This window comes from Marmota marmota, unplaced genomic scaffold, assembly GCF_001458135.2.
Source record: "Marmota marmota marmota unplaced genomic scaffold, marMar, whole genome shotgun sequence".
Classification (NCBI taxonomy): Eukaryota; Metazoa; Chordata; class Mammalia; order Rodentia; family Sciuridae; genus Marmota; species Marmota marmota.
Genome location: NW_025999900.1, coordinates 56,534,186 through 56,562,125, shown reverse-complemented (window position 1 = coordinate 56,562,125; position 27,940 = coordinate 56,534,186). Strand labels below are relative to the sequence as shown.

The 27,940-nt window shown below is 36.2% G+C and overlaps 1 protein-coding gene across 3 annotated transcripts; it reads left to right on the top strand.

The window, feature by feature from the left end:
* The first annotated feature begins 36 nt into the window (after nucleotides 1-36).
* Ppp4r3a (protein phosphatase 4 regulatory subunit 3A) lies at nucleotides 37-27,940 on the top strand. Of its 3 annotated transcripts, none has more exons than XM_015494807.2 (14): nucleotides 1,299-1,451; nucleotides 4,284-4,382; nucleotides 8,380-8,997; nucleotides 11,625-11,702; nucleotides 11,785-11,901; nucleotides 12,453-12,608; nucleotides 15,007-15,138; nucleotides 15,240-15,342; nucleotides 16,506-16,664; nucleotides 22,107-22,276; nucleotides 23,172-23,314; nucleotides 24,352-24,542; nucleotides 24,968-25,194; nucleotides 27,213-27,940. In XM_015494807.2, the coding sequence occupies exons 1-14, from the start codon at nucleotides 1,350-1,352 to the stop codon at nucleotides 27,321-27,323; spliced, it is 2,406 nt and encodes an 801-aa protein (XP_015350293.1). In that variant the 5' UTR covers nucleotides 1,299-1,349; the 3' UTR covers nucleotides 27,324-27,940. The 3 variants fall into 3 exon arrangements, with proteins under 3 accessions (XP_048655164.1, XP_015350293.1, XP_015350302.1); XM_015494816.2 differs by having other exon boundaries at nucleotides 1,300-1,451; nucleotides 12,453-12,569; XM_048799207.1 differs by lacking the exons at nucleotides 1,299-1,451; nucleotides 4,284-4,382; nucleotides 8,380-8,997; nucleotides 11,625-11,702; nucleotides 11,785-11,901 and adding an exon at nucleotides 37-47 and having other exon boundaries at nucleotides 12,431-12,608.

The window sequence follows — 27,940 nt, the reverse complement described above, 5'->3', positions numbered from 1 at the left end:
CCCTCCCCCATGAGGAAAGAAAGAATAAAAATGAAAGGGCTGGAGTTGTGGCTCAGTAGTGGAGTGCTTACCTGGCATGGGTGAGGCACTGCATTCAATTCTCAGCACAACATATATATATAAATAAATAAATAATAAAAATTAAGGTCCATCAACAACTTAAAAAAAAGCTTTTTTTCCTTTTTTTTATCTTTTATTTTAATTTGTTATATATGACAACAGAATGCATTACAATTTTTAAAATGTTTTTAAAAATGAAAGGATGAGACTTTTTTTTTTTATTGGTTGTTCAAAACATTACAAAGCTCTTGACATATCATATTTCATACATTTGATTCAGGTGGGTTTTGAACTCCCAATTTTACCCCAAATACAGATTGCAGAATCACGTCGGTTACACATCTACATTTTTACATAATGCCCTATTAGTAACTGTTGTATTCTGCTACCTTTCCTATCCTCTACTATCTCCCAAGTATGAGACTTTCTAAGGTGATATATAATTTGGATGTGCATTTGGGTAGTGACTTATGCTTTATGTTATCAAATTTTGCAAATTATTTCTTATTTCATTCTTAGTCTGAAGTCATGGATCTGATTGCTGTTACAACTTATTTCATATTTTGCAATCACACAGTATATCAGACTTAACACCAAGAGCAACTGAAAAGAGCTCAAAGGCTCCAGACATAAAGCAATGATAAGGAGATATAAATGTTAATTATTAGTTACTAATCAAAAAACTTAGAAATGCTAACTGCCTGATTTGATCATTATGCATTATAACATATGGAATTCTACTGTGCCCCGTAAATGTGTACAATTGTTGGAATAACAATTTCAAAAATAAGCCTAGATCATCTGGTTTTGTGCGGTTTTCTCCACCTTGTGCTGCCTATAAATTGTTAGATTTTTTTTATTACCATCCAATTTGCTGTTCAGATTGTCATATCTGTTTTGTTAAAAGTAAGCATATAAAGGTGGGGATATAGCTCAGTTGGTAGAGTGCTTGCCTCGCATGCACAACACCCTGGGTTTAATCCCCAGCACCACCAAAAAAAAAAAAAGAAAGAAAGAAAGAAAAGTAAGTATATAGGAGCTGGGAGTGTAGTTCAGTGGTGGAACACCTGCCTGCCATGCACAAGGCCCTGGACTCAATCCCAGCACTGCAAAACAAAAAAAAGTAAGCATGTATAAAATACATTTCTTAAATTACAGATTATTATGTTTACATTTATATTGCTTGAATTTTTTCTTTAACTGAAGTTATGTGTGAGTTGCATCTGATGTTCAAAAAAGAAATGTATATAAGGGAATATAATTTTGATGTTTTGCAATAACATAATGGAATGTCTTTGTTTTGTTTGTTGTTTGTTTTTTTTTTCTTTTTCATAGGTTCTCTGCTTTTAGAGTCCAAAATAAATCCTAATACTGCATACCAGAAACAACAGGTAAAAATTTGAAGATGTTGTGTTTTATCTTGTATATTATCCTCTCAGTTTGGTGATTAAATAGAAATTTACCATCTGTTTTCTTACAATAAGAAATTCAGAACAGATTACAGCACATTTGCCAATCTAATTATAAAGTTTCAGCCAATTTCTATAGTGTTTAAAGCAATTTATTTTTCAATGCTGGAGATTGAACCCAGGGCCTCTCTAGGCTAAGCACATGCTCTACCACTGAGCTATACCTTCAGCCATACTTAATTTAAAAAAATTTTTTTAAAGCTTGTCTCAAGATGAGTTCATGTTCCTGATATTCTAGCAACTGAATCTTTTAAAAGTAAAGTAACCATTTCCTTGTTTTTACATGAAGAAAAAAGTGACCCCTGATTTGACAAACCATCTACTACTAACAACTAAATGGTGGAGATTCCTTCTTATGTTGTAGATACTAGTGCAGATGGACAGAAGTATCTCCCTATAGAGCAACGCTGTGTAGATAGCCTCTCAGAGAGGCCTTAGAGTGCTGATACAATTTTTGACTGTAACTTCTATTGAGTATACCTTTATGCCCTTCTAAGGTGCCAGAAATGTCTGAAAATAAAATTTCACTTAGCACTTACTAGCACTGTTATCAAATGGTGTTTATTCTGCATACACACATACTTTTACAAAACCAGTGAAATCAAACTGTTCCTTTGCTGCCTTGAAGATGCAGAGAGAAAATAATTACTTTAAGCTGGGGCACCAGCGGTGCATGCCTATAATCCTATCTTAGCGACTTGGTAGGCTGAGACAAAGAGGATCTCAGGCGAGAAGGCCCTTAGCAATTTAGTGAGGTTTCTGTCTCAAAATGAAAAGGACTGGGGATGTATCTCAATGGTAAAGTGCCCCTGGGTTAAATCCTCAGTAGTAATAACAATAATTACTTTAGAAGAAAGAGTATTAACAGCCTGTTCATAAGTAGAATGTTTGCTTCACTTTAAAGTGACCATTAAAATACTACTAGAAGGAATTTAGTTGTATTTTGTTCATTGGATGAGCCTAAAGATTGTTACTTGCTAGATTCCAAGATAGTAGATAGGAAAACTAATAATAAAGTTTATTGAGAGGTGCTTTATTTCTCCAGAAAATATTGGTATAATATAAAATATCTTCTTGATAGTTTGATCTATTAACATTTTGTTGATCTTAAGAAAATTTTTAGGTTTGATTGAATAACTGAAGGCTGGAATATTGGACTTTAATATTTCATAATTAAATTCATGGTTCGGAGGTTTTTATCAGTTTAAGAGTAAAAATACATCTTACACAAAGTAGGAAAGATATAACCTCTTGAGAAGAGTGTTATTTGATAAATAAAATGATTTGAACATTCAGCTGTTCAAGGAAACAGAAGAACTTTTAATTTTTATTTTTTGGTATTAGACCCAGAGGTGCTTAATCACTCAGCCATATCCACAGCCTTTTTTATTTTGAGACAGGGTCTTTCTAAGTTGTTTGGGCCTCAGCCTCTCCTGAGTTGCTGCTGGGTTTATAGGCTTGTGCCACCATGCCCAGCTCAGAACTATTTCTTAGTTGTTAAAACCTACTAAATTTGTCAAGTGTAATTATGAACATACAACATGTGTCTGTCTACACCCTGATTTAAGCATCAGTCTTAAATGATTCTGAATATATAAGTTATAACAGAGAAGTTGTATACAGTTATATTAATATTTTTCTTTATATTGTACTCAGTTACCTCTAACTGGGACTCACATTCTTCTCTTTGGAAAAAAAGAGAAAAAAACTAACGTGAAAAACTAAAGTTAGTGACAGTCCCTCCAGAACTTGAAGATAGCTATTACATATCTTTTCAGGCTTCTTTATTTTGAAGTGACTCTCCTAAGCACTATTCAGTGTTTCTTTAAAAAGATGATTCATAAACCTTTCTCCATGAAATGACCCTTTTTAACAATGGTGATTGCTAATATGTTTATTTACTACCAATAAATTTGAAAGAGTATCTTAAACTCGATAATTTTTTAATACAGATCTTTTTGGGCTGTGGGGATTATAAGATGGTCTCATTTATTGTACATGCAGTGTCTTGCTGAGATTGTATCTTAAACCTCTTGAATTGTTTGTTAAATTTCCTATTAAAAAAAAAATTCTCAGCTGGTCATAGTGGCATGTGTCTGTAGTTGTAGTGCCAACTACTTAGGATGCTGAGGCAGTAGGATTACTTGAGCTTAGATGTCTATAGCAAAACCCTGTCTCAAAATAAAGTTCTCCCTGAATAGAAGTGAAAAGGTGGTAGGTGCTATGAGTATGCTGCTTCACGAACCATATAACTTTTGTGAAATTTTAACTGTTCAAATAAATGATCACATCACATATTACAAATGTAGGCCAGTAATTTCAAGGCCTTCAGGAACCTCACATGCCCCAGCTTGTAAAGAACACCTGTTGAGGGAAAAGACAAGTTGTTTTGTTTTAATCCCAGCCTTCTAACATGCCTCTAGTAATTGTATGCTCAGACTTACTCTTTGGCCATTTTAATGAGAGCATAAAATGTGACTTGATGTGCAAGGACAAGATTGGTGTAGTGTTTTCTTGGTATGTTTTAGAACATTAAATTCATATATTGGTCAAGCTTTGTCCTTAGGTAAACATTTGTTTTTCATATTTGGTAAAAATTAAGCATAAAAAGACATTGATAATACAGTGTTGCAAAAAATAAAAATGAGTGATGTTCTGAATTCCTGTTGCTTTGTTCATTTGCCTTATACTTTGAAACAGTTGCAGTAATGTATGTTAATCATTCAGACTCTTTTTTTTCCCCCTAATCCAAAGGACACTCTGATTGTGTGGTCTGAAGCAGAAAATTATGACTTGGCCCTTAGCTTTCAAGAAAAAGCTGGATGTGATGAAATTTGGGAGAAAATATGTCAGGTAATTTTAAAAATAGAAAATCAATATGCTCTCTTGAAAGGTTTTTTTTTTTTTTTTTTTTGCAATGCTTTCAGCTAAAACCCTAAATTTTAAATAAATTTCAGATAGATCTTTTAAATCTCTATGAAAAGCTTGGTTTAAAGAAGGTGTAATTTATCCATACCACACTACCCTGATCAGACTTTTGCTAAATTCAAGTTTTATATTTTACTGCCTTCTCGAAGAACTCCCCTTTGAGTGTTCACTAGCATCTCCAACTTGACAATCCAAAATCAAGCACAATCTTCTCACCTAGATCCACTTATCCTCCTGTCCCCTCCTCTCAGTAAATGCCATCTAGTTTCAGAAACAGACTCATGGGGCCTGCTCATTCTTCTCTTAGCCCTAACGTCTATTCTGTTCTTGGTAGTCAACCTTGGGTCCATTCACTTGTCTTCATTTTGTGCACTCTCACGTGTCCATCATTTCTTCCCTGGTTTATTTGTTTCATCTTGACTGATAGTTTCACAGCTGGAATTATCTTTTCTAAAAAATAAAACAAGCGATTGTGACAGGCTTTGTTCTTGTGACTCTTGAAGTCGAGCCCACCCTTGCACTGGTCTTGAGCTCTATGACCGTTGACTATCTAGTCACCCTCACTTTGCTCTAAGTGCAAATGTTTGTAATTGATTCATAATTTAATTCAAACCTGGGCTCATTTTGTAACTGTTGTGTCTGATTCTTTTTTAATATTTTCTGATCTTTATCTTTCCCTACTCTGGTACCTCATTCTCTTGACATAATCTCCACCATCATTATAAATATGTTTTTGGGTTTTTTCTTTGTTTTTTCTTTTTTCTAAAGTGCTCAAGTGACTCAATGTATTGGTTCTTGTTACAGACTCATTTGGCCATTTCCTCCTAGAGAGGTTTTCTCTATTTCCATGCTTATTTCATTTGGAGAATAATCTTCAATAGATTTTTTTAATTGAGTCTCCAAAAATGCCGTTCTCGCCAATCGCGGTGGCTCTACCTGTAATCCCAACAGCTCAGGAGGCTGAGGCAGGAGGATCGAGAGTTCACAGCCAGCCTTAGCAAGGGCAAGGCACTAAGCAACTCAATGAGACCCTGTTTCTAAATAAAATACAAAATAAGGCTGGGGATGTGGCTCAGTGGTCGAGTGCTCCTGAGTTCAATCCACAGTACCTACCCCCTCCAAAAAAAATGTGGTCTTCACCAGTGTAGGAGTAAGACCTAGAAACTGTGGCCCACAGGCCAGACCTACTATATCAGACGCTAGGGTCCTATAATGATGTCTTAAACCCTGTAGGTCAGAATGTAAAGGGCAAGGTAGTAAATATTTTAAGCTTTACATACTCTAAGCAACTTAGAGAGACCCTATCTCAAAATTTAAAAAAAAAAATTTAAAAAAACAGGCTAGGGATGTAGCTCCGTGATTTAGCACCCCTGGGTTTAATCTCTGGTGTTAAAAAAAAAAAATAGCCATAAATTACATGCAAATGGATGGGATTTGGCTAGTTTTGTCAGCCCTGCTTTTGGTGATTCTGGTGCACCCTGAAGTTTAAGAGCCATACCTTTAATAGAAAATACAGTGTCCTCAAGGCACAGTTTTTTCTTAACTTGTACAGTTTTATTTCTTCTGCATATTGAACTCAGTTGCGTTTTTGTTGTTGTTGTTGTTGTTTTAATATAGATAAACCTGCTTGTTGATGCTGTCCTTGTCCTCTAGAACGCGAAGGTGTCACATTTATATCCAAATGCCTTCTTTCTTTTATTCTTTGTCCTTTCCCTCTCTCTTTTTGTGGTACTGGGGATTGAACCATTTTTCTAGTGAGCTAATATTTAATTCAAATCTGGGCTCATTCTGTAACTGTTGTGCCTGATTTTTTTTTTTTTAATATTGTTTGATCTTTACCTTGTTCTTTTTGTTTTTGTTTTGAGATATGGTCTCAGTTTTTTTCATTTGGGAGCACAGATGAATACTTGTGTTCTTTCTCTGCAGTAACTTACCAAAGAACCACTGTGTATTTTATGTTCTTTTCTGGTCTTCCCCCTAACTTTTACGTATAGTTTATCTTGAAAGTGCCGTTTCTCAATTACTCGTGTTTTTTGGTTTTGATTTGGTCCTAGAGATTGAACCCAGCGACACTGCCACTGAACTATACCCCAGCCCTTTTAAATTTTGAGAAGTCACACAGGCAGCCTTGAATTTATATCCTCCTGCCTCAGCTGGTCAAGTCACTGAGATTACAGATGTGTGCCTTTGTGCCCATCTCTCAGTCACATTTTTAAAATGAATTCTGTTTGTACCGTTTTCTGGATCCTGGCTCATTCCAGGGAAGTCATTACATTTTACCTACATGTTTCTTTATTTCTTGACCCTTATTCATCACCCTTATATACCAAAATAGCTAAAAAAAAAAAAAATCCTCCCTCTTTCTGTTACCCTCCTGGGTAGTAGTAACTAGGTCTTAACTCAGAAAGATGGCTTTCTCATTATTCTTGTCCCTTTTAGTTTGGTTTATTAATCAATCCTATCAACTGGGCACATGCTACAAACCTGTATTCCCAGCAACTGGAGAGGCTGGGGCAGGAGGATTGCAAGTTCAAAACCAGCCTGGGCAATTTAGTGAGACTCTGTCTCAAAAAGGGCTGGAGATGTAGTTCAGCAACAAAGTGCCCCTGGGTTCAGTTCCCAGGTACACAAACATTTTTCTGTGAGTAAAGCCATAGCTTTGGTATTAGAACATAAAACTATAATGAGAACTTATGTAATTAACCAAACTAGTACCAGCTTGAAACTGTGCCAGGTGTAAATCTTGAATGTATCTGGCCTTCTTGCAGTAGTGTTCCCCACAGAGTTAAGATCCAGACCATATTGGACCTTAACTTGCAACGTATTTCAAGACAAATACTTCAGGCTATCTTCCCTTCCAGTATCCATCCACAGTTATCTCTTAGCCATACATTTCATATAAGGCCTACTTTTTATATTTTTTTATAATTAGAATTTTTGCAGTAACACAAAGTTGGGATTTATGACAGGTTTTAGGATTCTGAGGGGTTGAAAAGTAGGTATAGGTTTGGATATGTGGAAAGTTGAACTTTTTCAGTTTGGTTCCTTAACTTTTAGGAGATATTCTTGGGGATGGCTCTACTACTTATAGGTTGAGCTTACTTCATTTGTGGCTTCATTTTTGTGTAGGTGCATTTGTATCCTACTGAGCTTTTGTTATATCTTTGGGGTACCATCTAGCATTTTGTAGGAAATTATTCGCCAACTTTGGTCCAAAGCCAGTTTGTTTATGCTCTCTGACCCTTTCCTAAGATGAATGGACATTGTTTTCCTTATTGGTTATAGTTATATATATGTACTATGATCACAGCACTCTGTATGATATTTGATATTTACTTGAATTTCTTCAAACTAAGAATGTTTCTGAGACCTCTCCCTAGTCTTTTTTGGAAAATAATTTAAAGTATATGTTATTTGGAGAAATGTAACTATTTCAGTTAGCATTTTCATTCCTGTGGCCCCGACACTCAATAAGAACAACTTAGAGGAAGGTCTCAGCCCATGGTTGGCAGACTCTGGGCCCAAGGTGAGGTAGCACATCATGAGGGAAGGGTGCGGTGGAGGAAAGCTGCTCCCCTCATGGCATAGAGGAATCAGAGGAGGGATGGGAATCAGAAGAAGGAGAGAGATGTATCCTTCCAGGGAACTCTCCTTCTGTACCATTGACCACTTCTGTCACAGCTCTCATAATCTAATCATTTCATCTCTGAATATTTCTGCATTGATAGGTTAGAGGGATATATCATATTCAAACCATGACAGCAACTTGGAAAAAGCAGGCAGTTGTGTCAAGTTTGAAATAAGATTCTAAAAATTGAAAATTATTGTTATGGTTTTCTTATAATGTCTCTGTATTTGTTGAAGGATATTGTTTAGGTTTGCTGGTGTGTGTTTTGTCAGCTACACAAATTCTTCTTCATAGGTTCAAGGAAAGGACCCTTCAGTGGACATCACTCAGGACCTTGTAGATGAATCTGAAGAGGAGCGATTTGATGATATGTCATCACCAGGTTTAGAATTACCGTCTTGTGAATTAAGTCGCCTTGAGGAAATTGCAGAACTTGTGGCATCATCTTTACCTTCCCCCCTCCGCCGTGAAAAACTTGCACTAGCACTGGAAAATGAGGGTTATATTAAGAAGCTCTTAGAGCTTTTTCATGTATGTGAGGATTTGGAAAATATTGAAGGACTGCACCACTTGTATGAAATTATCAAAGGCATCTTCCTCTTGAATCGAACTGCTCTTTTTGAGGTCATGTTCTCTGAGGAATGTATAATGGACGTCATTGGATGTTTAGAATATGATCCTGCTTTATCACAACCACGTAAACACAGGGAATTTCTAACAAAAACAGCCAAATTTAAAGAAGTGATTCCCATATCAGATCCTGAGCTGAAACAAAAAATTCATCAGACATACAGAGTTCAGTATATACAGGATATGGTTCTCCCTACCCCTTCGGTCTTTGAAGAAAACATGTTATCAACACTTCACTCCTTTATCTTTTTCAATAAGGTAGAAATTGTTGGTATGTTACAGGTAAGTTAGATCATTTTCTTCCTACTTAAAAAAAGGTACCTGTTTGATTAATACCACTTAAATTGCTACTTGCCTTAAGCAAAAATTAATTCATTCTTCCTTTAAAATCCTAAGTGAGTTTGATTTTGTTAAAATCTAAAGGTGAGTATTTTGATGATCTCCAATAAATTTTGATAAATAATAAGACTCTTCAGATCAGAGGTGCTTGTTTGGGGTAGGGAAGGTAAATGATAAAGTAGTCTAGCTTGGAGGTGGGGGTGTAGCTCAGTGGTATATTGCTTGCTTAGCATGCCTGAGACTGTGGGTTTATATCACCCTTAGTTTGAAGAAATTACAGGGGAGCTGACCTTAATGCCTGTCATCCCAGCTACTCTAGAGGCTGAGGCCTCCAAATCCAAATTTCTAATCCAAAAATTCAAAATCTGAAATGCTCCAAAGTCCAAAACTTTTTGACATGTCAGCATCAAAAAGTTTTGAATTTCAAATTTGCAGATTAGGGGTGCTCAAGCTGCAGATGTTTTCCTAGAACTAGAAATAATTTCATTTCATATTGACCAATTTGACATATTTTCATTTCAGACAGATATGTAAACAAATAATGTGGGCAGTACAATCTGTTAAGATTATGGTATATACTCTCCACAATCCTCTGTGGAGAGTATTGTCATTGCTAATGTTGGAGTTAGGGTTCTGGTACCATTTTCCATTTGTTCTTTGATAAGGAACCAGCTTTTGCTAGCTAGCAGAACCACATTCTCTAATTCAATTTGACCCCTGATTTCTGCAGATAATCTTGTTCTTTTCATCTCTTTGGTTCCATATGGTTCTATTTTTGTGTTGTAGGGATCTGTCACTTCTGTTTTCTTGGTCTTCAATGGGTAAAATACCGGTTTTAATCATTAAGTACAAATAATTTCAAGTTGTTAAGGCTTTGCTTCCCTACAGTGTGCAGTATCCTCTCCGAAATTCTGGCTGCCAATGCTACTGTTCTACTGTTCTGTTTTTCTTGATTTGAGGCCTTTATTTCCAAACACAGGGCCCAGTGCATACTAGGCAAGCTCTGTGCCACTGAACTACACCCTTAGACAAAAGCAAGAACTTTTTTTAATTAACACCAGGGATTGAATCCAGGAGCACTCAGTCATTGAGCCACATCCTGAGCCCCTTTTTAGAGACAGAGGCTCTGTAAGTTGCCTAGGGCCTTGCTAAGTTGCTGAGGCTGGCTTTGAACTTGCAGTCCTCCTGCCTTAGCCTCCCAAGCCATAGGGATTACAGGCATGCACCACTGAGCCTGGAACAAGAGCATGTTAGAGGTACTATTTAAAGCAGGTACCTGCCGTCCTTGTGTGTACACATGCTGGTATACCTCATCTTAAAATTAACTACTTCCTCTGTAGTACAGTTAATCATTCTTGTACTATTTGGGGTGTGTTTTGAAATTTGGGTGCCATTTTGTAACAAACATGATCCAAAAAAAAAAAAACCTGTAATGAGGTATGACCTGTTTGTGTTTTTTTTAGAAAAAGTAAAATAAGGAATAACCATCTAGTGTAGTGTTAAAAGAAAATGTTTCCTGAGTACCTACAGTAGTGAATATGAAGCTTATAATGTAGTGGGAAGTTGTGTGTGTGTGTGTGTCATATATAGGGCCTGGAGTATTAATTCATTACTTCCAGCTATGTAGAATTAATATATTTTTCTAAATTTGATGAAAAATAGTGCAGAGGAAAATTTGATAGTCGATCAGGGAGACTCTTTGACCTATTAATCAATTGGGCTTGGGTAATATTTGTCTTAATTATAAAATAAGGACATAAGGTAACATCTGAAGTTCTTTATAAGTTCTGTACTTCTCTAACTTATTTACCTAGATAAATATCCTGTGTGGGTATCCTTTAAGTCCTTTTCTAAAGTAATTAAACATATATTAAAATATTTTGTGTGTGCAATGAATATCTTCAAATAATAGATGTTTGTTTAAAACTCTGAATTTCACTTTTTAAATATTGGATCACCTTCTGTATCTGTAAAACTTCAAGAAAGCTTTTATCTTCCTCCCCATTTGAAAGGTTGTGGAACCTTAACTTCTAAGGTTAGTTAGTAAGAGCCTATATAAATGAGGGGTGGCAGACTGCCATGCTTGCTTTGTGTTTTTTAAATAAAATTTTATTGGAACACAGGTGTATTCATTCATTTACTCATTCTGACTGTTGCCATTGCTACAACAGAATTGAATAGATGTAGTGAAAACTTAGGAGACTGAGTAGCCTGGATAACTTAGTGAGACCTTGTCTTAAAATTTTAAAAGGTTGGCGGGGGGCTGGGATGTAACTCAGTGATAAGGTGCCCCTGGGTATAATCCCCAGTGGGGGAAAAGGGGAGAATGTTCGCAAAGCCTAAAATAGGTATTCTCTGACCCTTAAATAGATTTAGGAAAAAGACCCTTGCCAAAATATAAGAATAATCTTTCTGATAAGAACCTCGCAATTTATCCAACAGTTTGGTTTTTCTTCCTTTTATAGAACAGGATTGCGAGTACCGGTTATTAATAGAAGTATCTTATATGTATATTGCAGCATAGTGAAATTTTACCTCTAATATAATTAAATTTTTCCCATATTTCACAGGAAGATGAAAAATTTCTGACAGATTTGTTTGCACAACTAACAGATGAAGCAACAGATGAGGAAAAAAGACAGGAATTGGTAAGAAATTAGATATTAAGAAAGGCATAAAATAGAACAACAAACCATTTTTATGTTCATTTACCGTTTATCCTGATTTCAGGTTAACTTTTTAAAAGAATTTTGTGCGTTTTCTCAAACGCTACAACCTCAAAACAGAGATGCTTTTTTCAAGACTTTGTCAAACATGGGCATATTACCAGCTTTAGAAGTCATCCTTGTAAGTTTGTTTCTCTTCGTTTTAAATGACTTATTTTTTTTTAACCACGAAAGTCATATTATGTAACGTAGGTATTTTAATATAGCTTGTATTAGGGGATGGAGATAAAGCTCAGTGATAAGATGCCTGCCTAGTATGCATGAGGCCCTGGGTTCTAGCCCCATTGGGGGCAAGGGTGGGGGGAGCATGCATACCCACACAATTATATATGTGCCAGTATTTAATATTAGCTGTGTATTTCATAAAGAAGCCATGGAATTCTAGTATTGAAATCTTACACTGTACTAAAAGAAAGCTCGATTAAAGGAATTTTCCATAGTTTTAGTAATAATTTCTTTCATTAGATGAAATATTGAAATAGGCAAACAGGAGCAAGTAGGTTAGAAGGTATTATTTTATCCATAGAATAAGAGGTTTTACATTCAACAGAATTTTAGACCTTTTTTATATTGCAGTGTTTTGTTATAATTTGTTCACAGTTTTAGACATTCATATAATCGTAAGTTTCATGTTTTTATAATTTTAGTAGAAGAAGTGTTCTTTCTCTGTAGGGCATGGATGATACACAGGTGCGAAGTGCTGCTACTGATATATTCTCATACTTGGTTGAATATAATCCATCCATGGTACGAGAGTTTGTCATGCAGGAGGCACAACAGAATGATGATGTAAGTAAGAAGTTAACAGAGCAAAAAATAACCAGCAAGGTAAATATTATTTGCGCGCATAGTAAGTATTTGTACATAGGAGGCTATAGCTGTGTTTATTACTCATTTTTTAAGAGTTAAGTTATTGCTCTTTGGGGGAAGTACAGCTGTAATGTCAGATGGCTTTATTCTTTCCCTAAATTGGCTCCTATTTTAGTTTATAAATTTGTTGTCTTTCAATAGTTGTTAATGTTCACAGTTGAAGTTTCTTTAAAATTTTTTGACACTAATTTTTCTTCTTAACTCTGAAGTTAACTTCTGTATTATTTTATTGAAATCATTTAATCAGTTAATTATTCTTCTGTAGGAAGAATTATGAGTAACTCCCCTAGGAAACATTGGCTTTTAGAGTAGATTCTCAGAATCATTAAGAAAGAACAGACAAGGGCTGGGATTGTGGCTGAGCAGTAGAGCGCTCGCCTAGCACGGGCGGGAGCCAGGTTCGATCCTCAGCACCACATAAAAATAAATGCAATGTGTTGTGTCCATCTGCACCCAAAAAAAAAGTTTTTAAAAAAAAAAGAACAGACAAAACATAGTCCCTTGAAAAGTATTTAGGGAACTGTTTATTGCCTAATCATAAACAGCAAGCTGTGTCTTGTTCAGACACACACATAAACTTAGGATTTGTGAGAAATTATAATAGACACATCAATTATAAAACAGCTAAGAGAGTATATTCTGGTAATATGAAGGACACTTACAGATTTTATGATGTATCATGTATATGGGAGCTGTAAATATGTGTGCTCCTCTTTATTTTCAGATAACCAGTGATTTCTGAGTTTGCCTCCTTACTCCATAAAATTTTATAGATAACTTTTTACTTAAGAATAGACTAAGCCGAACCAAGTGCAGTGGCATACGCCTATAATCCCAACAACTTGGGAGGTGAGGCAGGGGGATTGCAAGTTCAAGGCCTGCCTCACAATTTAGCAGGACCCTAAGCAGCTTAATGAGACACAGTTTTAAAATTAAAAGGACTAGGGGCCTGTTGTGGCTCAGAAGTAGAGCGCTCACCTAGCATGTATGAGGCACTGGGTTCAGTCCTCAGCATAAAGTAAAATAAAGATATTGTGCACTCCTATAACTAAAAAATAAAAGGACTGGAGATGTAGCTCAGTGGTAAAGCACCTTGGGTTCAGTTCCCAGGACCAGAAAAAAAGAATAAACTAAGCTGGTCTGCCCTCTAGTTCTTCTTGAGGGAGGGAGGAAGATGATATCCCCTTAGAAAATAAATCTCTGCACAATTCTAGCCTGTTGTGTTTCTTATAATTTAAGATGATAGCCCTTGTTACTGTTTGGAAAGATTCTACTTAATGTGATGTGGTGTCAAAATGAAGTGAAATGGATAGTATCATCTATATTTAAGGTTTATTTTTAAATTGTACCAGGGTAGTTACAGAAAAATACCAGTTTGAACTATTGAATGTTAAGTCTCATTTTTCCTTTATGAAATAGTCCTGAGAACAAATATGTCTGTATAACTTAAAATGGAGCTGCTCTTGTTGACCATGTAACCTACCAGATGAATCACACTTTAGTACTTCACTCCCGTTTTCTTTTTTCTTCTTCAGGACTCTGGATTGAAACCAGGAGTGCTTTATCACTTATTTATGCCCTCTGTTCTTTATTTGAGACAGGGTATCACTAAGATGTTCAGGCTAGCCTCAAACCTTACAGTCCTCTGCATCAGCTCCCCACATAGCTGGGATTACAGACCTGGGCCCTTTTGATTTTCACTCTTGATCACCATTTCCATATTTTGTCTACATTTTCTCTGTCCTTGTTCACTCTACAATTACACATATAGGCAGAAGTAGGGAATTCTCTCACTGAATCCCTCTCAATTTTATTTACTCTATGGCCAGGAATACCAGTCATAATTGGGCCTCAGGAAAGGCAGCAGTCTATTTTCTTTGACATTTGGAATCTGAATAATACATTTGTTGTTTTGTGCACTGTAATTACTATAATTGCATTTCCCTCAATTTCAGGTATTCAGGTACCACCTATTTTCCTAAATGTATTTTAAAGGGAAACTTTTTAAAAATTTCCCTAAATGGAGAAGAAATATATCATTTAACAAAAATAGAAGGACTCTGTATTAAAATAAATGTAGTAAATAAGTATTTTCATTATTAAAGTTAATGTAAAGCCCATGAGTTTGTTGCATTTTATCAGAGAGGCATACAGATCTACTGACACCAAACTGAAACTTTGTCTTTGTTCCACACTTTGGAGCACTGCAGTATGTCCTAGTAAAGAAGTGAGGCAGTTACTGCATTTTGTTTGTATTAGCATGATAGCTTGAACTCAGTGATGCTATAGTGTCTTAATATGTGCTTTTCCCATTCTCTGTTTAATGAGTGATCCTTATGTGTATTTTTCTCACCAGGATATTTTGCTCATCAACCTCATTATAGAACATATGATTTGTGATACAGATCCTGAACTTGGAGGAGCAGTCCAACTTATGGGCCTGCTTCGAACTTTAGTTGACCCAGAGAACATGCTAGCCACTGCCAATGTAAGCCATGGGCATTTTTCCTCTTTCATAGCTAGCATGTTGTTTATTGCTGCTGGGAACCAGTGCAGTTAAAGTTCATGAAAGTGTTTTTGATTCCTTAGAAAACAGAAAAGACTGAATTTCTTGGTTTCTTCTACAAGCACTGTATGCATGTTCTCACTGCTCCCTTACTAGCAAATACAACAGAAGACAAGCCTAGTAAAGGTAAGATAATGCAGGTTGGTAGTTAAGTTCTCTCTTCTTGAATTCTGAGACTCAAAAGTAGTGTTAAGTAATAGTCTTTATTTTGAGGTAGTGGGAGAGGAATGAAGGCATGGGCAGCAGACATACCTCAAAAGAACAGTAATAGTCTTTAAAAGTTCAAACATTAGGTTAACATAGAGGTCTAATAATATATTTTCAAGAGCTATTTAAGAAATTTGTTTTTTAAAATCCTATTAATAAAAAGATAACAGAAGTATACAAAAAAAAGAAGGTTTTAAAATAAATTTTTGTTCAGTGATGTTTGTATTTAGTTTGTATAAGCACAGTTGAAATATAAAGAAGGCAGTAGTTATGAACAGTTTGTTATTTGTCCTCCAGGTGTCTAGACAGAGCTATGCTTCTGCTCAATATGACTTTTTATTTCTCAGGGCTTTAGCTTATATGTGTATGTATTTTTAAAAATGCCACATTTAAAAGTAGTTTTAGGGTCTTCACTGGGAAATTCCTTATTGAAGCTCTGAAAACAACACTTTTTTCATCTAATTCAGAGTGTTATATTTATTTTAAAACACAAGAGGGCTGGGGTTGTGGCTCAGTGGTAGTGTGCTTGCCTACCATGTGTGAGGCACTGGGTTCGATTCTCAGCACCACCTATAAAAAAATGAATAAAATAAAGGTCCATCAACATCTAAGAAAAAAAGCCCCTTCTTTCCTTTAGGGAAAAAAACACACACACAACTTAAGAGAAAAATACATGTAAATTTGAAATGGGAATTTTTTTTTCCTATTTTATTCATATTGGGTAAAGCTTGAGACCTCTTTCCAAACGCATATTCTCAATTCATCCAGCATTTATTAAAACCCTATGTTGAAGGCACTTTGCTAATATCTATGGGGACTAAACGGGAGGAATGAAAACAGTGAGTAAAATGTTCTCAGAGGCTTCCTGCTTGGCGAGTAATAAAGATAAGCCAATAATTACCTTTCAGTGTGGACTCATTGTGTGTACTAAAGTAAACACAAAGCACACTGAAATCTTGGGAGCAAGATAAAATGATTACACCAAAGATGAGATGGTATCTAGCAGAACCTCCTGTGCTATGTGTACATCTTTGGGGCGTGAGATTGTGTGTATAAGTAAAATTGTATTTTGTTTATTTCAGATGATTTTCAAACTGCACAGTTGTTGGCACTTGTATTGGAATTGTTAACGTTCTGTGTGGAGCACCATACCTACCACATAAAGAACTACATTATCAACAAAGACATCCTTCGCAGAGTGCTAGTGCTTATGGCCTCCAAACATGCTTTCCTGGCATTATGTAAGTGTTGCTTCTCATAGACTTACTTACTATCTTTGAATATTATCATGTTGTTGCTATCTTTGGATCTTACTACCTAAGAATAAAAGTTTGGTGACTATAGGTCAGGGGACCTAAGCACGCTGATTATATATAGTTTTGCCACATTGTACATGTATGACAAAGGGATTAGAGTATATGTACAAATTATAGTAAAATTATACCATTTTGTTATTAAAACAGTCCCTTTGATCATTTTACCTCAACTTTTGGGCAAATCTAGCCCATGGCCTGTTTTTGTACAACCTGAAAACTAAAAAATGGTTTTGATATTTCTGAAGAGTGGTTTAAAAAAACAAAAATAAATATGCCACAGAGGCCATATGTGGCCCACGATGCTAGAGATAATGTACTATATGACCTGTATGAAAAAAAGTTTGCATACGCTTTCAGAGCAACAACAGATAGTGTCTTTCCCCATCTGTGCTGGAGATTGAGCTAAGGGCTCTCACACAGAGCTCTCACACACCTGTCCTAGACAACAGATAGTCTTTTAACAATATTATTCTTAGTTATATGTAACTTGACCCTAGTTTGTTGCAATAAAACATTTCTTAATTGGAAAAGGTTGATCTAGAGTGTTCTTATCATTGAGTAGCCATATTTATTAGGTAATAAGCTTCCATATTTAAACTGTCCTTATAGAAGTGGGCACACCAAGTGCTGGGGGTGTGGCTTAGCAGTAGAGTGCTTGCCTGGCACCTGCGAGGCTAAAAAGAAGTGGGCAGATGAAGTTTAGGGGGAGCCTGGAAGCTCAGTAAGAGATATCTGCTGGTAACTAACTTTTGCCTTTTAGTTTTTAAAGGTAAGTTGGAGTGTTTTGTATATTTAAGATATCATTGAAAAATGTCTTTAAAAATTCTATCAAGGTAACAGTTATCATTTATTGACTTAAATTTTTCACATTACTCTCTACATGTACTGAAAATACATGTGGTCAGAGCATATTTTCTTTGTCCAAGTTGTGAATATTTGGTTCAGTTACTTTCTGGTAAAATATCCAGGATCACATCTTTAATGTTACTTCAGTGGTCTTTTTCAGCCTAAAGCAATGAGTAGCATCTGTGGCATTAACTTAGTCTTCTTTCCTTCCTTCTTTTTTTGTACTAGGTATTGAACCCAGGGATGCTTAACCACTGAGCCACAACCCTAGCCCCTTTTGATATTTTATGTAGAGACAGGGTCTCACTGAGTTGCTTGGGGCGTCGCTAATTTGCTGAGGCTGACTTTGAACTTGTAGTCCTCCCGCCTCATCTCACAAACTGATGGGATTACAGGCGTGTGCCACTGCTCTGGCTTAATTTAGACTTTCTAAGGACAGCAAATAATAAAGTTATTATTTCTGTTCTGCCTTACTATTGCTTGTATCTATGAGCTCAACACATATGGAATCAGACTTATTTTCCTAATAGATTTGTGAAGAAAAAGTGAGAGCACCAAGGTTAGAGGGAGTTAATAACTCTGAATAGTTCTTTGTGTCAACGATAGAGGGTTTTATTCGTGTGTGGGAAAGGGAGTTTGAACAGATAGGCAGAATGGAAAAACTGTGAATAAGTGTGTAAGTTTAAGTAGTGGTATTTCAGCAAATATATTAAACACTTATGGCTATATTTAATTTATCCTAAGATATATATTTTTACACAGTTGTCTCTGAAATCAAGGTGAGTCTTAAAAATTAATGGCATAGTGACTATAATTGGTAGTTCTCTTTGTTTCCTTAGCTTTAGGGGGAAAAAAATAGTTTTTTGCAATCAGTGGCATCTTAGATTTGATTAAATACTATATATACACCTGGCATTAAGAAAATGAAGACTAAGCTGTCAGTGTAATCAGTTCATTAGGAGAAAGTCCTGTGAAAATCAAAATACCACTTAATAAGTACTAGATTGAGGTACCTTGGGAGCAATTGTAATTGAAAATAAGTGCAAACTGTTTATTTGAAATTAGTGAAATAGAGCAGAATTCCACAAAGGAGGTGACTTCGCGTTTCTCTTGGCCGAGGGTGTATGACATTCTTGGTTGAATATACAGTTAAGATGTTAAATGTGCGGGCTGGGGATGTGGCTCAAGCGGTAGCGCGCTCGCCTGGCATGCGTGCGGCCCGGGTTCGATCCTCAGCACCACATACAAACAAAGATGTTGTGTCCGCCGAAAACTAGAAAATAAATATTTAAAAAAAAAAAAAAAAGATGTTAAATGTGGAAAAGTGTGTTGTATTGTTGCCATAGGCAGGACATGCAAGTCGCCTGGAGAGTGGCAGCACATGCAGCTGAAGAAAAAGGCCATCTTGTTATTTTGCTTGCATTGTTGTAATCTGTTGAACTGTGGAGAGGATTGTTTACAAGTAAATGAAAGTTTATATTGTTGGAAACTGTAAGATAAAATCTCATGTTCTGTTTCTGTTGATATTTGATAAAGTGAATCAGGTCAGATCATCCTTAAGCCTAACTTTTTCAAATGACTTCTCAGTGGACCTCTCTTCCTAGGGTTGAGTATATGATTATCCTCTTACAGAAGACACCAGTCCTTAGGAACAGCCCTTTGGAAGGACTGGGTTTATGGTATTTTTTACCAAAGATTTCTAAGAACTGAATTATAAATTTGGGGAAATGTAAAATAATTGCTTCTGAGAAAAATGTACATTGAAATAAACATTAGGTACAATATTTTTTATTTATTTATTTTTAATATTTAATTTTATTTCTTTTAAAGATAGAATGAGAGAGAGAATTTTAATATTTATTTGTTAGTTTTCAGCGGACACAACATCTTTGTTTATATGTGGTGCTAAGGATTGAACCCAGGCCAGGCGAGCGCGCTACTGCTTGAGCCACATCCCCAGCCCCCAATATTTTTTTAATAAAGAATTTTACAAATACTTAAGTTTACACATCTAAGTACAATACATAATAAGCAGTTTAATGTTCACAGTTTAGGGACTTCAGGAATATTTTATATCTATTGCCTCTCAATTAGTATATTATATTTAAATCAACTAAGCAAGTATATATAGAGACCAGCAGTTCTTTCTAAACTCAGGCTAGATACTAGCTCTATTGGTCTATTTCCTTGGGCTTTTCAAGACTCTTTGATCTTACATTGTAGTCCTGAGCTCATACTTTATGTTGTCTGGCCTTTTTGTTGTTTCTTTCTGTTTAAAATATGAAAACCTGTACAAGGAATGAAATTTTTAAAAGCTTTTTGTTGTAGTTACGTATGAGGTAGGGAGTCTCAAACATGAAATCTCACCTTGTGTAAGATAAAGATAATAAATCAATCTACAGTTATGCTGACTTGGCCTACTCCAAAAACTATCTTCTTTTAGTGACTTGACTTTGTAAAACTCACTCAAAATTCTTTCTTTTTTTTTTTCATTTACTTATTTTAGAGGCCATACTAGGAATTGAACCCAGGGGTGCTCTACTACTAAGCTATATCCCCACCCCTTTTTAATTTTAATTTTGAGACACAATCTTGCCCAAGTTGACCTTGAACTTGAGATACTCCTGCCTCAGCATCCTGAATCACTAGGATTACAGGCATGTGACACTGTCTGTTTTTTTTCACTAGCAAAGTTCTAAAAGAAACTTTGTTCAATAACATAGAATAATGGTTGCATATTTTTTTAATATAGGTTTCCTTTGGGGGGATTGGTTTGAGTGGACAGTTATTAAGTGAGGACAAATGGAAATAAGGACCAAAACAAAAGACCATCAGACCCTCCTTATTCACATCCACAGTGTCTTGGAAGAAGTGCATTTTGAGGAGTGTCCGCATGCCCTGATCCTAGTGAATTCCAGGAAGGGAAGAGTTTCTTTTCACCCACTTAGGAGCCCACTTAGGAGCTGCATGCAGACCAGCGGAGTCAGTGAGTGTGTGTTTTGGTAGGACACAAGTCTCCACAAAGCCTGTGAAGTTGGAATACCAATACTTAGGATAACAGTAGCTCTTGCCTTCAATACTAAAAGCTTAAAATTTGGCCAATTAGCAGGCTCTAAGTATTGATTTTCATTTTATCAAAAGTGGAACTGCCTCAAAGTTCCCTTTGTCGGTTAACATTTAGAAAAAGAAAAAAATGAAATTCCTATTTTGGAAAATAAACCCTTGTTAAGTTTGACTTATCGCCCAGAAAGATGCCTCTTATTGTTTAAAAATGTTTTCACCATGCTTATGTTTTAAAAAATATTTAGTAGTTTAAAAAATACAATGCAGTTATTCTATATAACTATTTGAAACTCCCTGCCCAGAGTGTTTCTTTAGAAAGATACACTCTTAAGTTGAATTGTTAAGGCAGTTTATAATCAACTGTACCTAACTGGGCATTCACTTGTGGACCTCTTTTCTGCCAACTAAAGAAAAATTGAGCTGCTTTACTCCTCTGCCTTCCCACCCAGAAACCGTGTCAGCATGGTTGCCTGGCTACCTGCTCATGAAGGACTTGATTAATAACAAATTGGCAATTTAACGAGCCACTTCCATGATCTCCAAAGAAACCAAAATACAAACACAATATTTAATCTTGCCAACCGAAGACGATGTGACTGCATGAAGTGAGTATGCTTTTTTGAACTGTTTACAATAACTGGGGCATTAACTTACTGATAATTCCACATAGGTAAAGAGGGCTTTGTTGAAGTCTAGCTGTCTGAGTATATTTGGATCTTGACGAATGGCGACTTAAGTAACTCCCCATACCTCAAGATGCAAATATACCTTTTCATCTGTAAGTTAAAGCCTAATTAATTGTAAAAAAGGAAAACTAGGAAAAAAAAAGTTAAAAAGCATACTCGCAATAAGCCTAGAGGACCACATTTTAAACTACATCCTCTAAATTTATTTCTAAACTATGGAAGGCAAATTCTGGGTCATGCAGATTTTTGTGGGTTTATAGCCATTCTGCAACCACATCCACAACTAAACCAATGTAAATCCATGAACTTGATGCAAAATAATAAAAAAGAGTGTCCAAAGTTATTGAAGATCAAATTATCATACAGTGGATTGCCCTAATAAAACAATTGTTTTTCTGTTGTCTTAAAATTTTATATAAAAAGCTATCTTGAGAATTTTTTTAACTGTTACGGTAGATTAAATCATTTGTCTTAGCTATTATTTCAGACATACATTACATTTTGGTCATTAGTATACAGGTTTATTTCCAGAATTTTTCTGGCTTTCTAAGACTTGTGTTCTATGATGACATACACTACTTTTAGAATATGTTTTCTGATAACACCTCTAAAAAATCCTTATCTTTAGGTTCACGTTTCTGGAAGTGCTAACATATCAGTGTGCACGAAGAATTACTGGTATTTGTTAAATGGGTTTTATTGTGTTGTTTTGGTAAGTCTAAAATGTGGAAGTGTGGTATGTGACTTAAACAATAATACTTCTGTGTTTCAGGTGCCCTTCGTTTTAAGAGAAAGATTATTGGATTAAAAGATGAGTTTTATAACCGCTACATAATGAAAAGTTTTTTGTTTGAACCTGTAGTCAAAGCTTTTCTCAACAATGGATCCCGCTACAATCTGATGAATTCTGCCATAATAGAAATGTTTGAATTTATTAGAGTGGTAGGTTTTGTATTTTTCTTAATCAGAATTTTAGTTTTAATTGTACGAGATAATTGACTATGCATTATTAATATTTTGGTTTGAAATTATTATACTTGGAAATCATTTTTTAAAAGAAAAACCATTATCAAAAGCCAACGAGAGATTCAGTTCAAATCAATAATATCTAACCTGATCTCTTAGCAGTCTTTATAGGATGGTTGAAAACTGATAGCAGTGTCATGAAGATCATTTAAGAAAATAAAACCACAAATACACATTCAATGTTTTTCTTGACTTTCACGTGTATTTAAAGGACAATATCATAACACACTCTTCCTGATTTTTTAATCTAGTGATGCTCAACATCATTGTGCAGTATTATCTGTGCCATGTTCTTAGAATTGTGGTAAAATGTTTGTAACATAAAATATGCCATTCTATTTCTGCATGAATAATATGTTGGCATTAAGAATAAGAACATTCATGTTATCATGCAATCTTCACCACCAGTCATCTAGAAATTTTTTGTGGTGTGTTTTTAAAATACACATGCCATGGTGGTGTAGCTCAGTGATAGAGTGCTCACCTAGCATGCACCAGGTCCCCTGGGTTATATCCCCAACACAAAAAATTAGTAGTAAAGTACATATGCTCCAACTTAGAGCATCAGAAGTAGTGTAGGACCTGGCATCTGCTTAGAAAGACCCGTGGATAGTTCTGAGGGAAACCAAGAACTAGGGACTATGGAAGTAGCCAGTATATGTTATTCCCATTTTCACTGATTACCTCTAGGGTTGTGTGATAATTTATGAAATTGAACTACTTTGGAAATTTTATGAAATCACTACAGTAAAGCTTCATCTTGATAAAATGATACTTTTTATGATATATTTTATTGAATTCTTTCCTGTAGGAAGATATAAAATCATTAACTGCTCATGTAATTGAAAATTATTGGAAAGCACTGGAAGACGTAGATTATGTACAGACATTTAAAGGATTAAAACTGAGATTTGAACAACAAAGAGAAAGGCAAGACAACCCTAAACTCGACAGGTAAATCAACACATATTTGAATTTTCTCTTTATTCATGAATAAGTTGTCACAGTGGCTCTTGTTTATTTGATCTCATTTTACTGAAGGTGTAGGTAGTTGCTAGTGTGTTTCGAAAACATCAACATATACTAATGTGGCAGGAAGGCCTCAGTTGTTCAAAATTAAACCAGAATATCTCACTTGTGTTGGGCACATTGGTGCATGCCTGTAATCCCAGCAGCTCGGAAGGCTGAGGCAGAAGGATCATGAGTTCAAAGCAAGCCTCAGAAACAGTGAGGTACTAAGAAGCTCAGTGAGACACGCTGTCTCTAAATAAAATACTAAAAGAGGACTGGTGGTGTGGCTCTTAATTACTATGTTTTAAAAAATATTTTTTAGTTATACATGGATGCAGTATCTTTATTTTATTTATTTTCTTGTGATACTGAAAATTGAACCCAGTGCCTCACATGTGGGAGGCAAGCGCTTTACTGCTGAGCCATATCCCGGCCACCTTATTATAATATTTTTTTTAATTCCTAGATTTGAATTTGTGACATTTTGTAACATATAAATTATTACTTATCAATTCCTAATGTTAATAAGTTTAATAATTGATCTACATCAGTGCTTTTTTATTTTTAAATTTTATTTATTTAGTGCTGAGAATTGAACTTTTTTAGTGCTGAGAATTGATACATTTTCACTGAACTACGTCTCCAGTCCTCTTTATTTTGAGACTGGGTCTTGCTAAGTTGCTGAGTCTGGCCTTGAATTTAGGATCCTCCTCCTTCCAGGGTCACTGGGATTAAAGGCGGTGTGCCCAGCTTACAACCATGCAGATTTGGTAGTATGAAATTTGATTCCATTTGTTAAAATTGGATATGGTAGGTGGTTTTTAATCTATGTTTGGTAATATCTGATTTGCGTCAGACTCTTCTGTGTTTGCTTGTCTCCATTAACCTATTATAGCTATATCTAATTTTGAAGTACTTGAAGACCATCTTTAAAAAAAAAAATCCTGTGAGTATATTTACTTTTTTCTCTTTACTCACAGCATGCGCTCCATTTTGAGGAATCATAGATACCGGCGAGATGCCAGAACACTAGAGGATGAGGAGGAGATGTGGTTCAACGCAGATGAAGATGACCTAGAAGATGGAGAAGCTGTGGTGTCTCCATCTGACAAAGCTAAAAATGATGATGATATCATGGATCCAATTAGTAAATTCATGGAAAGGAAGAAATGTATGTTGAACAAATGGGCAAGGAAAAATAAAGGCTTTCTCACTCTAGGTCTATTCTTTATTTCTTGACCAAATAATGAGTATTTACATTGAATATGTGGTGGCAGTTTTTAAAGACTGTTGCTTTAGAGGGTGTAGCTGAATTCCTAGCACTGTTGTGAAGGTATAGACTAAGTTTTCTTAGTTTGAATCCGGTGAATAAGGGAGAGAGACATGATTTCAGGAATGGTGAGAATAATGAATGTGATACTAAAAGCTTTCATTCCTTCTCCTTTGTAAAAACCCAGTGGATAATGATATTTAGTACTTGAAAGTTGCTTCTCAGCAAAAGACAAGCTGGTTAATTATGTGTTAGTGTCACCTATTGTGGGGAAATAAAAACAGAACTAGTATGACTGACAACCCTGACCATATTCTCATTTTTAGTAAAAGAAAGTGAGGAAAAGGAGGTGCTTCTGAAAACGAATCTTTCTGGACGGCAGAGCCCAAGTTTCAAGCTTTCCTTGTCCAGCGGAACAAAGACTAACCTCACCAGCCAGTCATCTGCCACAAATCTGCCTGGTTCTCCAGGGTCCCCCGGATCCCCAGGATCTCCAGGCTCTCCTGGATCTGTCCCTAAGAATACATCTCAGACGGCAGCTATTACCACAAAGGTACCCTTTGGAACTCCTGGACTTCCATTTTGCCTTTTCCTTCCTTGATTTAAGCTTTTATCCACAATTCTTCTTGAGACTCCCTTTGGTTGCCTCTTCCAGAACCATTTATCACTTGTGACTTACCACCACCTGGGATTTTTATGTGTGCACACAGTACTAGGGATCAAACCCAGGGGTGCTTCCCCCCTGAGCTGTATCCCAGCTAACCCTAACCCTCCAACTGCTTTTTATCTTTTTGTGGAGGCGTGGTCTTATTAAATTGCCAAAGCTGATCTTTATTGGCAGTTCTCAGCCTCCTAACTGGCTGGGATTATTGATGTATGTCACCATGCCTGGCAGCTGAACTTTTTTGGGAAGGGGGGGGTACTGGGGGTTGAACTCGGGAACTGACCCATATCCCCAGCCCTATTTTGTACTTTATTTAGAGACAGGGTCTCACTGAGTTGCTAAGCACCTCGCCATTGCTGAGGCTGGCTTTGAACTTGTGATCCTGCTATCAGCCTCCCAAGCCACTGGAATTACAGGCATACACCTGGTGCCTGGCTGAATTTTGTTTTTTTTAATCTATTAGTATTTTTGAACATTTTCTTAGAACTAATGCAAAAGTCTGAATGTATTCTTATTTTGGTATTTTTCGTGTTAGAACTCTAGGTTCAGATTTGTTTGTCAATACATTTTCAGAATCTTCCAAATTTTAAATCATCATTTACTTGTTCAACTTTCCCAATTTAGACCCAGGTAAAGATGGTGGGGAAAGATAATACAATAATGGTCCATTTAAAATTTTTTTCATATAAGAAAGGAACAAAATTTTTAACACCAAAAATGTAGAAAAGCCATAATCACAGAATACAACCAATTCTTTTGTTTTGGTTGGTTGGTTTTGTTTTGTTTTGCTACTAGGGGTGCATAGCCCCTGAGCCACATTCCCAGCCTTTTTTATTATTTAATTATTATTATTATTTTTTTTTTAGGTGTAGTTGGACACAATACCTTAATTGATTTTTATGCGGTGCTGAGGATGGAACCTAAGGCTTCGTACATGCTAAGCGAGCACTCCACTGCTGAGCTAAAACCCCATCCCCTAAATATTTTTTTTTGAGATAGGGTCTTACCAAGTTGCTTAGGGCCTTGCTAAATTGCTGAGGCTGACCTTGAATTTGCCTTGGCTTTCTAAGCTGCTGAGATTATAGGCATGTGCCATCACACCCAGCCAACCAGTTCTTCTAGATGACTTTTACAACTTTTTTTTCTTTCAAGGTGTAGAATATGTTCATTATTAGACTAGGCATTAACAGACTGCCAATTCAGAATCTTTGATCTAAATCAGTGCCCATTCCCCAGTCTCTTTTCTTGCAAATGAGTAGGAGACCCCTAAGGACAGAAGTGAATCCAAGGCATGCTGAAGTAAAGGGCATGGCTATGGGCAGAGTAGTGTACACTCTCCATGGCCATGTAAATAAAGTGAGCTACAGGTGGTTTCTGGTGAAGGGGAGATACATTAGGTCTTGAGACCTCCACCGCCTTTTTTTTTTTTTTTTTTGTACCAGAGGTTGAACTCAGGGGCACTGACCTGCATCCGCAGCCCTATTTTGTATTGTATTTAGAGACAGGGCCTCATGTCTAAGCACTTACTGAGGCTGGCTTTGAATTTGTGATCCTCCTGCTTCAGCCTCCCAAGCTGCTGGGATTACAGGCATGCGCCACTGTGCCCAGCAAAAAGACATTTTTAATTCAGTGATGTTTTTTCTCCCTGGGTGATTTGCTAGGATAATAAACTACTTAACTCTTTTGCTTTAATTTAGGTAACCTAAAAATTTTCTCTTATAAAGAAAAAAGCTCATGTTTATTATGGGAAATTTAGGAAATACGTAAAAATAATGAATTTCAATCACACCAACCAGAAATAGCTATAGTTAATATGTTGAGGTAGGATCTGTACTTTCTTCAAACTTAAAACAGGTATTTTTAAATTAGTGTTTTCTGTTCTTCAAATAATCCTTGTTTCTGAACAGGGAGGCCTCGTGGGTCTGGTAGATTATCCTGATGATGATGAAGAGGATGAAGAGGATGAAGACAAGGAAGATACCCTACCATTGTCAAAGAAAGCAAAATTTGAGTCATAATAATGGCAACTGCCTGTGATCAGTACCTGTTGACAAACTGGGTCTCTACCCCTCCCCCCTACAAAGCCCGCAACACAGCGCAGTGGTCTCTTGTGAATGACTGACACGCTCAGCCTCGCACACTTGACTTCTGCTCATCAAGTGCCAATTCAATGGAGCAGGAGGAGGGGTAACCACACTTTTAGGGGAAAGACTTAAGCCTTTGCGCTCTCCAGCTTGGACCACACATTGCCCTTTTCTCAGGGAAGGAAATGGAAACAAAAAGCCAACAGGGCGGGGGTTTTGTAAGTGGAACTCTGGATTGACTGGTCAGTTGCTACAATCAGAACATGCTTTCTTGGACCATGTTTGAAACTCAGAAGAATGGGCCTTTCTGCCATCGTTCTTCACTAGTAAGAATGCCAGCAGTTTCTTTGTATAAAGAGACCTGCCTTTAAAATCATACATTCTGAACATTTTAGTCAAGCTACAACAGGTTTGGAAAACCTCTGTGGGGGAGGGGCAAATATAAAGTTTCCTCTTTTTTATCTGTTCCCTTTGCCCTTCAAACTGCAGATTTTTTCCCCCCCTAAAGTGGGGATTTGTCCCTACTTGATTAAAGATTGAGTGGAATTCTA

Bases quoted from the DNA above. Each gene is read 5' to 3' on its own strand.
- Ppp4r3a (XM_015494807.2), top strand. From the start codon at position 1,350: ATGTCTTTGTTTTGTTTGTTGTTTGTTTTTTTTTTCTTTTTCATAGGT. The intron at 8,998-11,624 runs GTAAGTTAGATC...CATATTTCACAG, and splicing joins AAATTGTTGGTATGTTACAG to GAAGATGAAAAATTTCTGAC. The intron at 15,343-16,505 runs GTAAGATAATGC...TGTTTATTTCAG, and splicing joins AGAAGACAAGCCTAGTAAAG to ATGATTTTCAAACTGCACAG.